The sequence below is a fragment of the Gigantopelta aegis genome, chromosome 6 (genome assembly GCF_016097555.1).
Source record: "Gigantopelta aegis isolate Gae_Host chromosome 6, Gae_host_genome, whole genome shotgun sequence".
Lineage (NCBI taxonomy): Eukaryota > Metazoa > Mollusca > Gastropoda > Neomphalida > Peltospiridae > Gigantopelta > Gigantopelta aegis.
Genome location: NC_054704.1, coordinates 99,089,782 through 99,102,768, shown reverse-complemented (window position 1 = coordinate 99,102,768; position 12,987 = coordinate 99,089,782). Strand labels below are relative to the sequence as shown.

The window sequence follows — 12,987 nt, the reverse complement described above, 5'->3', positions numbered from 1 at the left end:
GTAGTAAACCGATCAATCTAGAATTGATCCCCATTGGCGGGCCCATTGGGTTATTCCTCATTGCAGGGTCAGAACATAGTCCAGTAGTAAACCGATCAATCTAGAATTGATCCCCATTGGCGGGCCCATTGGGTTATTCCTCATTGCAGGGTCAGAACATAGTCCAGTAGTAAACCGATCAATCTAGAATTGATCCCCATTGGCGGGCCCATTGGGTTATTCCTCATTGCAGGGTCAGGACATAGTCCAGTGGTAAAGCACTCACCTGATCGATCCCCATCTGTGGGCACACTGGGCTATTTCTTGTTCCAGCCAGTGCACCACGACTGGTATTTCGAACGCTGTATTATGTGCTATCCTGACTCTGGGATGGTGCATATAAAAGATCCCTTGCTACTAATGAAAATATATAGCAGGTTTCCTCTCTAAGACTATATGTCAAAATTACCAAATGTTTGACATCCAATAGCTGATGATTAATAAATCAATGTGCTTTAGTGGTGTCATTAAAAAAACCCACATTTTAGTGGTGGTTAATAATTAAATTAATATTTTATGGATTGTTCTCAGTTATCAGTATTTCTTTTAGAAACTTATTTATATAGGATATTAAACAAGCTTCCATTTTGTGTCATGTTTAAGTCCTGTGTGAAATAATTTTCATTTATAATTTTTTATAGGATATTAAACTCAATATCCTATTTGTTTTAATTTATATTGCTGTTCTGATAAGGTAGTAGTATACTAATCATTGACATCATCTTGACGTTCTAGTGGGATGTAACACTTTGATATGAACCAAGCTATTTTTAACCATTGGGGTAATAATTCTGAGTTTGTTGCGTTATACTTTATTCTAGCATGATCCCTGGGAACACATAGTGAATGCTGTGACCAACACACAGCGACTGAAGGCTCTGCGTCAGCGGCTCACCGGGTCTCAGACCGACATGGCGCTGGTCAACAAGATCATCGAGTTTGTCATGTACGAACACCCCATCGACATTGAGAAACTCAGGAGGTCCCTACACCACCAGGTGAGTTCGTCCAAACAGTAGTCAGTGCTCAACAAATGTTTGAGAAAGTCTCTAGCCTTCACAGAAGCTTTGGTTAGTGCCCTATATATTATAGTAATTCCACTAGTCCAGACCAATTAGCCGGTATAAATGGCTAGTGGATTTGTCAAATCTTACAGTAGTGCTTATTTAGCTTTTTCTCCTAGAGCCAAATTTATGAAAGGGTATTTAAACCCGAGTCATTTATAACGTTCCTAAACAGCTGTGTATGTTTAATTAACGTAGGTGTCTAGCCATCAATGCATGTGTTATTTTGTCATTGTTTAAGACTTGGCATGCATCTAAAATAAATGCGTGATGATCATATTTAAATAAATTTAGCTGCAAATGTTTAAAAGCGTGTTTTGTTCATTCTAATAAAATGCAGTGTGTGTGTGCTTGTATGGACTATGGCTTAAATTGAATCAGGGTTCTAACATCATGCACATTTTTATGTGGTTTGAAAACAATTTGAGATAAGTTATAGTGGTTATTATACTTTAAAAATCTAGACTCAAGTCTTTTAATAACATCTTGAGACTGGCAATGCATACAAATTGCATGCATGTGACCTCATTAATTATTTGAATCTAGATTTTAAAGTTTTATACGTTCGCATCCCAGTATTAATTCACACCCAAGTGAGTTTCAGTGGGAAGGTGGCGAGGTCAACTACACCAACTTTTCTTGTATTAATCCCTAATAAATAATAAATAACCTTATGTCCTACACAATCACCTCAGATAGTTAATGTGTGTGCCCAGGACAGCATGCTTGAACCTTAGTTGGATATCATCATGGAAAGTTAAGAGAAAACGAGAACCGAAGACTCGTGACATTATAAATTAGCATGGTTCTTTTTAGAGCCATTACCTAGTGTTATTTGTATTCCTGTTGTGACTGCTTTATAAACACCAAAGTCTTATTTTATTGTGCAGGTTGCAAGGGCCGAGCTTCGACTGAAGGGTATCCAGAACATGCTGTCGAACGTACACAAAGATCACCTTGTGTCGTCCGTCAAATATGCCATGCTGTGTGGCTGGCAAGGTCTCCTCACCGTCGGCAGGAAGTTCAGGTGTGTGTTTGTTATTGTATGTCTGAATTATGGTTGTTACTTGGGGGGAGGGGAAAGGAGTTGGAAGGGTACTAGCCCCCTCAATTTTTTTTAAAAAAAGAGCCCTTTTTGTTTAGATCCTAGAACGTATATTGCAGGAAATTATAAGTATACCCATATTTTTGTTTAGATCCTAGAACGTATATTGCAGGAAATTATAAGTATACCCATATTTTTGTTTAGATCCTAGAACGTATATTGCAGGAAATTATAAGTATACCCATATTTTTGTTTAGATCCTAGAACGTATATTGCAGGAAATTATAAGTATACCCATATTTTTGTTTGTTTTCCTTATCTTATTTTCATGCTTATATCCAATTAAGGTTCAAGCCCACTGTCCTGGGCACACCTCTCAGCTATCTGGGCTGTCTGTTAAGGACAGTGGGTTAGTTGTTAGTGGTTAATGGGAGAAAAGAGGGTGTAGTGGTTATACACCTACCCATTGAGTCGTTAAAACTCGCTCTGGGTGGGAGCTGGTACTGGGCTGCGAACCCAATACCTGTAACCAGCCTTATGTCCGATGGCTTAACCATGACACCACCAAAGCCGGTATTTTTATGAAGATAACTAACATATAAAATTCTCAGGAATAATTGATGCTATGTAATACAAACCATGGCAGTCTTAAATTTAATAGACCCAGAAAATGTAATATTGATCTCGGCCTTAGCTATTGCCATCAGTTTTAAGTAATATATATTGCCACATAATAGGTTTCGTCTCTGTACTGTCTATCTGTAACGTTTGACTCCCGGCGATTGGCCCATTGTTAACAGGGTTGTGGCCCTTGTTTAAAACCATATTTGTGCTTTTGATTTTTGACTGCTTCTGTTTTCAGTGCTCCCATCCCCCATTGTTTGACGAATGTAAACCTCATTCCACCATGTGACCGAGTGCTGCTAGAGATGACATTTGCCGAGCTCTACCGCTGGTCGATATGTGAGCTGCGTCAGTGTGTCATATCGGCAGACCTCGTCTTCAAGGCCAAGGGAGTTAATCCATCTCAGTCATCACAAGACAATTCGAAGGTAAGTTAATGTTGCATTTACGCACAGCTGACATTGCAGTCAGTCAAGTTTATCCCTCAAAAATGGTGAAGTAATTTAAATTTATACTAAATGTATTACTTAAGACCAATGAATACACATTTCTTATAATTAGGCCAAAGTGAATAATATGTGCAGTTCTGATTACATAAGTCTGTTTGGCTGTACAAACATAAGCAGATGTATTTTTTGGTGATAGGTGGCATTTAAACATTCAGTCTTTCTTTCATCATTCATTCATTCATTCTTTCATCATTCATTTAACAATACAATTAAAGGTCAAATAAATCTCCTTTTCTGGCCTTATCCATTACCTAACAAGACATAATTTTCTGTAATTTGTTGGATTCTATTTGGTGGTTTTTGGTGGGGTCGTCCAGTGATTATCAAATAAATTGCCTGACAGCAGAACATTTGTGATTATATATTTGTGAATGTTGTGTTGTAGGAGCGACTCAGTCTGGGAGCGTTGCCTGTGGCAAGGTTTATCCTGGCCACTCTGGGCCTGCTGGTCGCTGACCACCACTCGGACAGTCTCAGTCTTCTGCTCAACTCGGGAGTGCTCGCTCTCACGCAGAGCATACTCAGGCTCGCCGGTAATATGTTTGATATTACATAGTTATAGATATAGGGCACAATATTTCACAAGAACCGTTGTTCTGTTCGCGTGTCGGTTACACAACTTTAAAATCACGAGAACCGCCAATCGGTTATGTGGTGAACGATTACATTCTAAAATTAAAAGTACCATAGATCAGTCATAATACATTTGAATCACTAATGTAACACAGAACCATAGTTCAAGTGTTTTAAGATTAGGTAGGCCTAACTAATCGGTTACGAGAAATATATTCATGTAACCGAACAATAGGATACCTAAGTAAAACTCACATGAACTGATTTCCGGTTACCTAAAATTTTGAACTATTGTCCCCTGTAGATAGCTTGGTAGTAGGCTGGCTTTTCTTGACTTTATCAATATCTTAAAGAAATTGACATGTTCTTCTCTTTTTTTTAATGCATGGTTTCAGGGGGTGATTATTTTCTTGAATATGGTATGTTAAAAATTAACATGGTTAATATCTTAAAGAAATTGACAAATTCTTGAACATTTTTTATGAAAGCATTTGGGGTGTGACATTTTCTTGATGTATGGCATGTTAAAATTTGACTTGTTTATTTTTTAAAGAAATTGAAAAGCTTTTATTGCATATTTTTTACTGAAACATTTTCTGAGCGGGCTTATTACTTGGCATATAATATATTAAAAATGTACATAATTAGTACTTAAAAGAACCCGACAAATATTCATTTCCATAAAATAATTACAATAAAACAATGGAATGATGTTTTATTTTATTTTATTTAAATTTAAAAAATAATTCTGTGTTGAACAGGTTATATTTGCAGTGATTGTAAAGTTTTAGATTTGGAAGCTGTAAAACAAAATTGATTTGTTTTAAGTTTATAAATACTGATTCAACTGATTTATGTTTTAAAGATTATTAACAATCCCTATGGTAGTTGAAAATAGAGATCACACTTTGTCAGTGCTATTGGTAGGTAGCAATCAGCTCTTTGTGATGGCTTTTTTACTTTCTTGCAGTTAATACACATCGCTGTATTCAGTAAAGATGGCTACTTTTTGTTTGTTATTAGAAACGTTTAAACATTTATCTTTGCTGATCGTCTTGTTTTGTAGGTCCAGACCCAGACCTGGTTATCCCTGACAACAACACAGTGGTGTGCACCGTACCCGAGGAACCGAAGATGAAGAAACCTACACAGCAGGTGCCACTGACTGGACCTGAGCTGGCAGCCATGATGAAGATTGGAACTCGTGTCATGCGGGGTGCCGACTGGAAATGGGGAGATCAGGTTGGTTTGTCACTCGTAGATGATAGATGAAACCATAAAATTACATACATTATATATCAAGTTGCTATACAGGTAAACCTCTTTAACCAGACATACATTATATATCAAGGTGCTATACAGGTAAACCTCTTTAACCAGACATACATTATATATCAAGGTGCTATACAGGTAAACCTCTTTAACCAGACATACATTATATATCAAGTTGCTATACAGGTAAACCTCTTTAACCAGACATACATTATATATCAAGGTGCTATACAGGTAAACCTCTTTAACCAGACATACATTATATATCAAGGTGCTATACAGGTAAACCTCTTTAACCAGACATACATTATATATCAAGTTGCTATACAGGTAAACCTCTTTAACCAGACATACATTATATATCAAGGTGCTATACAGGTAAACCTCTTTAACCAGACATACATTATATATCAAGTTGCTATACAGGTAAACCTCTTTAACCAGACATACATTATATATCAAGGTGCTATACAGGTAAACCTCTTTAACCAGATACTTAAACACAAAAAAATGAACAAAGTATATAGAACACACTAACTTTGACTTGCAACACCTTGTATTACTGACTGAAAAGAATGTTGCTTCTTGTTGTTTCCAGGATGGGCCGGCCCCTGGTCTGGGTCGTGTGATAGGCGAGCTGGGTGAAGACGGGTGGATTCGGGTGCAGTGGGATACGGACAGCACCAACAGCTACCGGATGGGCAAAGAGGGCAAGTACGACTTGAAGCTGGCCGACCCCCCGGAACTGCCAGACAACGATGAAGAGGTCGACGAAGAATCGGAATCAGGTGGGATAGTCTTTCATAAATCACTCTGGTTCACCATTTTGTTGCACTGTTACACATTTAGAGAATAATTAACGAGCTACGAGGAATTATGAATTATCTGTCCCGAGTGAATGAATGTTGTAAACCCTCGCCAAACCTTTGGCGAGGGTTTTACAACATTCATTCACGAGGGACAGATAATTTGTAACTCTTCGTAGCGAGTTGGTTATTCTCTTTATTACCCATTGTCAATTTTAACTGATTTTTAATGTAAAAATTCCTCAGCAGTCTACATGACGAAATGTAAGTGATGTCATAGCATAACAGCGTTCTTTTTACAACCAAATGTTTACAGTACAAAATAATACAACTGTATTTGCATTTGAAAATAATTAGGGGCGGGACGTAGCTCAGTGGTACAGTGCTCGCTCGATGCGCAGTCGGTCTGGGATCGATCCCTGTCGGTGGACCCATTGGGCTATTTCTCGTCACAGCCAGTGCACCATGACTGGTATATTAAAGGCCGTGGTATGTGCTATCCTGTCTGTGGGATGGCGCATATAAAAGATCCCGTGCTGCTAATCAAAGGGGGGCCCATGAAGTTTCCTATCTCAATATCTGTGTGGTCCTTAACCATATGTCTGACGCCATATAACCGTAATTAAAATGTGTTGAGTGCGTCATTAAATAAAACGTTTGCATTTTTATTGAAAATAATTATTTTTATATATTACTACAGCCGCTGCTTATGAAAATATACCATTTCATGTTTACAAAACAAATGAGTAAATCTTGTAAATCTATGTAGATCGTATAACATATGTGTAATCTGACTCATGAATGGAAACATATCAATGAAAGTGAAGTTCCGGCCATGGCAAGCAACCAACCAAACGTGATTTTTAAGCCAGCTAATCAGTGGCTGTAGAAGCAATCTGCACACTGTGCAGAGATCGAAAAAATATTATGAGCCCATATGGGTAATAAAATACTATTTTGTTATTAGTCCCATATCAATCCAATCAACTCCGCCCGTCTGTCTGTTCGTCTGTCCATCTGTCCTACATATAGTTTTATGGATTTTTGTTTGACAATACCTCAAGATATTGAGCTGAAATTTTGGATATAAGTTTATCGTGTAGAGTAACGTGTCATGTATGACTTTGGGCTATTTAACTCTTTTTAACAGTTATGGCCAGATCAAGTTTGACTTTCAGGGGAATTGATTCAAGTGTTCTGACCCCCAATAATGGACATGTATAGCTTTAGCAGTACGGCACTGTCAGAATACTTGTTTTTCATGTGTTCATTTTCAGTTATGTACCTCAGCAAAATAATTTACACTGAAATATTCTGCTACATATAGCTGTTATGTTTGCATTCTTATATCTTTTAATTTAATCTTGTTTTAGATAAATCACAGCCAGAAAGTAAACACCCGACAGCTCTTGTGCGTCGCTCTACAATATGGCTGCTTCGCATTCTGTCCATATCGACTGGTATCCATGGCGACAAGATCCAGAAAGAAGCTATTGGCTCTCTGTGTGGACTCATGAGGAACATTGTAGACTGTGGCTGTAACTATGGACTCAGTAAGTGCTAGATGTGTCATGTTTACAAAAAGGTCATCTTGTAATGTGACCTAGTATTTAAATTTATGAAATGTTGAAAACTTTAAATATTTTAGACTGTGTCAAAGGCATTTGGTTACAGTCAAGTGACTTGTGTTGTCTTTTTTTCCCTTTGTTTTCCTCACACATCCATATTGGTTTGACTTCAGATGTGAATTTAATACTGTACAAATAGAAAAAAAAACATTTTCTTGCCGTCTTGATTCTGCCCATAAACCTGTCTATGTTGGTTTGACTTTAGATGTGAATTCGATCCTTGGAACAAATAGCAAACAAACATTTTCTTTTATTCTGTCTGTAAACTGGTCTGTTTGTTTTATCTTTTGTGTGCCTCACCCATCCATCTTTCTTTGGTTTCAGATGTGAATTCGACCACCGTACAGATAGCGTGCGAGCAGCACCTGAGCTGGTGCACCCTGGGATTTGTGCGCAGTATCGCAACCAGCCCCCTCATCTGCCAGGCTCTTAGTATGCCACGCTGGATTAGTCTGCTGATGAAAATCCTTGAAGAGGAACAGGGAACAAAACATGCCAAGAATGTTTATAAGCAGGTACAATTGAAAATAATAATAAAGTTTTAAATATTATTTATGTTGAATTATATGTAGTGTGTGTGTGTGTGTGATGACAAGCCACATATTATACCAGGTCTATTGTTTTATTTCAGTATTTGAATTGTATGTATTCATATTTCAGATCCTGACATTGAAATTACTGCGAACTGTTCTGCCATCTTGGGACAGCTCTGTGGACAGGTCAAGAATCACTGAAATTATTGTCAAGCTCTTCAAGCTGCTAGGATCTGTCCTGACAGCGTGCTCGACTGATCCAACTCTTGTACCTCAGTGTAAGTTTACAATTACAGCTCATACAGTTTCAGTGTTTCCATTTTCTCTTCTTGTTGGGAATGATCAGTAACTTTACCCTAAGCAAAATTAAGATGAGCTGAAGATCAGTCTTCTGAAAATGGTACAAGAATATCAAGTTTCAAATAAAATCTTTTAATTTTTGTTTTTGTTGCAAAGCGTCTAGTTTGCCATTCACCTAAAGCTTCCCAGGTGAGTGATCACATGCTTGTTTTGGTGGGTTGTCACTGTTTGCTCAGTCTTTATAGAATACTTTTTAACTTGTGTAGAAACAAGGTATATGTGACTCTTTGCAGTGTTCGAGATTAAAAATTTTGGGCAGTATCCCAGTTGGATACTAACATTTCAAAATCTGGTATCCCACCTGAGAATTTAGTATTATATGGTATCCCGGTGGGATACTGGGATCTTAAAGTCTGGTATCCAAAATTAAATTCTGGTATCCCCAGGATATCAGGATACCGTTAATCGCGAACACTGCTTTGCTAAAACAAATATTAATTTTTTTTTATTATTATTATTATTATCTAAAATAAAGTTGCAAGATTGTACCAAATTCAGAACGAGTCGGGATTGGGTTGCAGTAACATTTGGTGGGTGGGTGGGACAAGTGTCTCTTTCCCCCTCACTTAAGTATGGCCTTAACTAGAATGAATGTATGCTTTTGGTTGTTTTCAGTTGATCAGTCTGAAGCTAGAAGGAAACACATGCGGGTTCCCGTATCGGTTACTGCATCTTACACGAGCACGATCACCGAGGAGATTGTGGCCCTGCTTCGTAAACTTCACTCACTGGACACGTGGAACCCTCACATCAACCGCTACATCGGTTCACAGCTGCCCAAGATTGTCGACCTGCTGTGTGAGAAGTCGCACAGCCGTCTCACTGAGGAATCGGCGCGCACTGTGCCCAACATGGATACAGTTTCTATAGTGATGGCTGTTCTAGCCATGATCGGAGGTGTTGATAACCGACCGAGACTCGGTGGACTTGTGAAGCACGAGAGGCTTGGTGTGGGGACGATATCAAAGATCACACCGAAGGGAAAGATTCACGTTCAGTTTCACGATTACTCGGCACAGATATGTCGGATAACAGAACTGACACCTGTGAGTTGTAAACAAGTGATTGTTGTCATGTGGTTTATGCGTTATTAATGATTTAACTTTACAAATAGATATATTCACAAATCATTGTTTTCTTTTTATTAGTTAATAATGATTTTAATTTAAAAAAGAGATCTTTTCACAAGTTGCTGTATTCATCATTAATGATTTAGGAGTAAGAAGTGTACTCGACTAAACATAATTTTATTTTATTTTAAAAGGTTATCTGGTGCAAAAGATTTTTTGAAAGGAAAAAAGATCAACAAACAAAATATCCTCTTGATTTTTCAAAAAGTTTGAATTATAGCCCAACTCAAAAACTGATTTTAATTAAAATATTACTGTAATGACCTACTTTTCAAGACCCTTTTTTCAATTCTATGGGTATTTTAAGATGCAGATTATTCCATGTTAATTCATGTTGTGTTTTATTTTCAGCTTCCTCTAGTGAGATTTAGCATAGACAAATTGCCACTGACTGGTACATTCCTTACAAGCTGGTCCATCCTGGTGAGTCTGGCCGGAGTGGGATTCCGAGTGGAGAAAGAGAAAGACATTCCACGCGCTCCACTGGCCACCAGCACAGGCAGCATCGAGTCCGTGTCAATCTCACTCACAGCCTCATTCTGTAAGTCACTTTCAAAACTCTTCTTTTTTTTTCCTCTTTTTTTTTCCTTCTTTTTTTCCCTTTTTTTTCTTTTTTTTTCTTTCTGTTTTTTTCTTTCTTTTTTTAAAGGGTATTTACCCCAGAAAACAATACAGTGAAACCTAATTTAATGAATTGAATGCAATCTTGAATCAGATTAGATAAGATTTTGAACATTCTAAAATAACACCGTAAATGTCTCAGGTTAGACCTATCACTTAATAAAGAGAACATAATCTTTTTTTCATTCTGGAAATACTGTGTTTAATCATTATAAGACGTAATCATAAAATGATGTTTTATGTATCTACGGCATAAATCATTGTAGACTTAACCATATATGTATCCATGGAATATGAAACTCTCATAATTTATTGTAGGTGGGAACTCTGTGAACATTAAAGAGCTGAGGAAACAACAGATTCGTTTGAGCCTGTTACGGGCAGCCAAAGTCTTGTTCACACCGCAGGACAGCTTGCGCCGCATCCTGCTCCAGCCGGTAGCCACAGAGTTATTCCCCCCTGACAGCACGATCTGTGAGGACGATGCCGAACCAGAGCAGCGCGTCCCAACAACATTAATGCAGCAGTTCCTGTTGGCCGCCACTCAACCCTCACCCCTTAAGGCCATGTTCAGCAGGGCGGAGATGGAGGTATGTATAAGTCTTCTGTCTAGGTTATTTATTTTAGCCTGTAAATGATGTATGTATGCAATGTGGTAGTTAATTGTTGTTAATTTTAACACATCAAGGCCATATTCAGCAGGGCGGAGATGGAGGTATGTATAAGTCTTCGTCTAAGTTATTTATTTTAGCCTGTAAATGATGTATGTATGTATGCAATGTGGTAGTTAAGTGTTGTTAACTTTAACACATCAAGGCCATATTCAGCAGGGTGGAGATGGAGGTATGTATAAGTCTTCTGTCTAGGTTATTTATTTTAGCCTGTAAATGATGTATGTATGCAATGTGGTAGTTAATTGTTGTTAATTTTAACACATCAAGGCCATATTCAGCAGGGCGGAGATGGAGGTATGTATAAGTCTTCGTCTAAGTTATTTATTTTAGCCTGTAAATGATGTATGTATGTATGCAATGTGGTAGTTAAGTGTTGTTAACTTTAACACATCAAGGCCATATTCAGCAGGGTGGAGATGGAGGTTTGTATAAGTCTTCTGTCTAGGTTATTTATTTTAGCCTGTAAATGATGTATGTATGTATGCAATGTGGTAGCTAAGTGTTGTTAACTTTAACACATCAAGGCCATATTCAGCAGGGTGGAGATGGAGGTTTGTATAAGTCTTCTGTCTAGGTTATTTATTTTAGCTTGTAAATGATGTATGTATGTATGCAATGTGGTAGTTAAGTGTTGTTAACTTTAACACATCAAGGCCATATTCAGCAGGGTGGAGATGGAGGTTTGTATAAGTCTTCTGTCTAGGTTATTTATTTTAGCCTGTAAATGATGTATGTATGTATGCAATGTGGTAGTTAAGTGTTGTTAACTTTAACACATCAAGGCCATATTCAGCAGGGTGGAGATGGAGGTTTGTATAAGTCTTCTGTCTAGGTTATTTATTTTAGCCTGTAAATGATGTATGTATGTATGCAATGTGGTAGCTAAGTGTTGTTAACTTTAACACATCAAGGCCATATTCAGCAGGGTGGAGATGGAGGTTTGTATAAGTCTTCTGTCTAGGTTATTTATTTTAGCCTGTAAATGATGTATGTATGTATGCAATGTGGTAGTTAAGTGTTGTTAACTTTAACACATCAAGGCCATATTCAGCAGGGTGGAGATGGAGGTTTGTATAAGTCTTCTGTCTAGGTTATTTATTTTAGCCTGTAAATGATGTATGTATGTATGCAATGTGGTAGTTAAGTGTTGTTAACTTTAACACATCAAGGCCATATTCAGCAGGGTGGAGATGGAGGTTTGTATAAGTCTTCTGTCTAGGCTATTTTTCCTGAAAATTATGTTAAAGTTTGTTTGGTTTAACAACACTGTTAGAGCACATTGATTTATTAATCATCAGCTATTGGATGTCAAACATTTGGTAATTTTGACATATAGTCCATTAGTAGCAAGGGTAGCATATACCACGGCCTTTGATATACCAGTCGTGGTGCACTGGCTGGAATGAGAAATAGGGGCACTTGCTATCTGTTTTGTTTTTATTATGTACCCTCAAATTACTTTGTCACAAAGACTGAATAGGTATATTAAATGGTTTAATACACTAAAATTTCAAATGAGTTGATGACATGGATATTATTGTTAAGTTATATGATAAATAATATTAACAGAGTAATGTAGTAAATGTGATTTGACCCTCACAGGCTGCGGCACTGGCTGTGTGTCAGTATCTGACGGCGGAGGTTGGCCAGACGGTGGAGGTTGGAGATGACACGGACTCTGATGAAGAGCTGATGGCCGCGTCGACGGTCTCCAACAACAACGCCTCCAACACCATCGCACCCTCCGCCAACACCGCCCTGTCACGGGTACCACGCCCCAGGAAATCCAAGATGCCACTGCCGCCGCCTGCACCCATTGTTCAGCAGATTGTCGAGATGGGCTTCTCTCGCAAAAACGTCGAGTTTGCCCTAAGGGCACTGGTTAATGCAGGTTAGTAAGAAAGATTCTTTATGGGGGCCATTAACAGTTATCAACACAGGGTTTGCACACATCATGGAAAACTTGGAAAGTCAGGGAATTTGAGATCTGGATGTCTGGAAAACCTGGAAAACTATGATTTTTAATAAAAAGTCATGGAAAGTCATAATATTGCTTCTGCCCCTGACTCCACCCTGAAAACAAAGACACCCACAGATAAAATTTTAATA

General features: G+C 38.0%; 1 protein-coding gene across 2 annotated transcripts in view; it reads left to right on the top strand.

Moving 5' to 3' along the window:
- LOC121374060 (E3 ubiquitin-protein ligase HERC2-like) overlaps positions 1-12,987 on the top strand; it is a 150,201-nt gene that overhangs the window by 87,182 nt on the left and 50,032 nt on the right. For both annotated transcript variants that reach the window (XM_041500957.1, XM_041500956.1), the window contains exons 28-40: positions 861-1,037; positions 1,994-2,130; positions 3,011-3,200; positions 3,667-3,814; positions 4,921-5,096; positions 5,725-5,914; positions 7,306-7,485; positions 7,885-8,075; positions 8,221-8,371; positions 9,069-9,499; positions 9,935-10,124; positions 10,523-10,794; positions 12,481-12,769. In XM_041500957.1, coding sequence (XP_041356891.1) covers positions 861-1,037; positions 1,994-2,130; positions 3,011-3,200; positions 3,667-3,814; positions 4,921-5,096; positions 5,725-5,914; positions 7,306-7,485; positions 7,885-8,075; positions 8,221-8,371; positions 9,069-9,499; positions 9,935-10,124; positions 10,523-10,794; positions 12,481-12,769 — 2,722 coding nt within the window. The remainder of the gene's footprint in view (positions 1-860; positions 1,038-1,993; positions 2,131-3,010; positions 3,201-3,666; positions 3,815-4,920; positions 5,097-5,724; positions 5,915-7,305; positions 7,486-7,884; positions 8,076-8,220; positions 8,372-9,068; positions 9,500-9,934; positions 10,125-10,522; positions 10,795-12,480; positions 12,770-12,987) is intronic.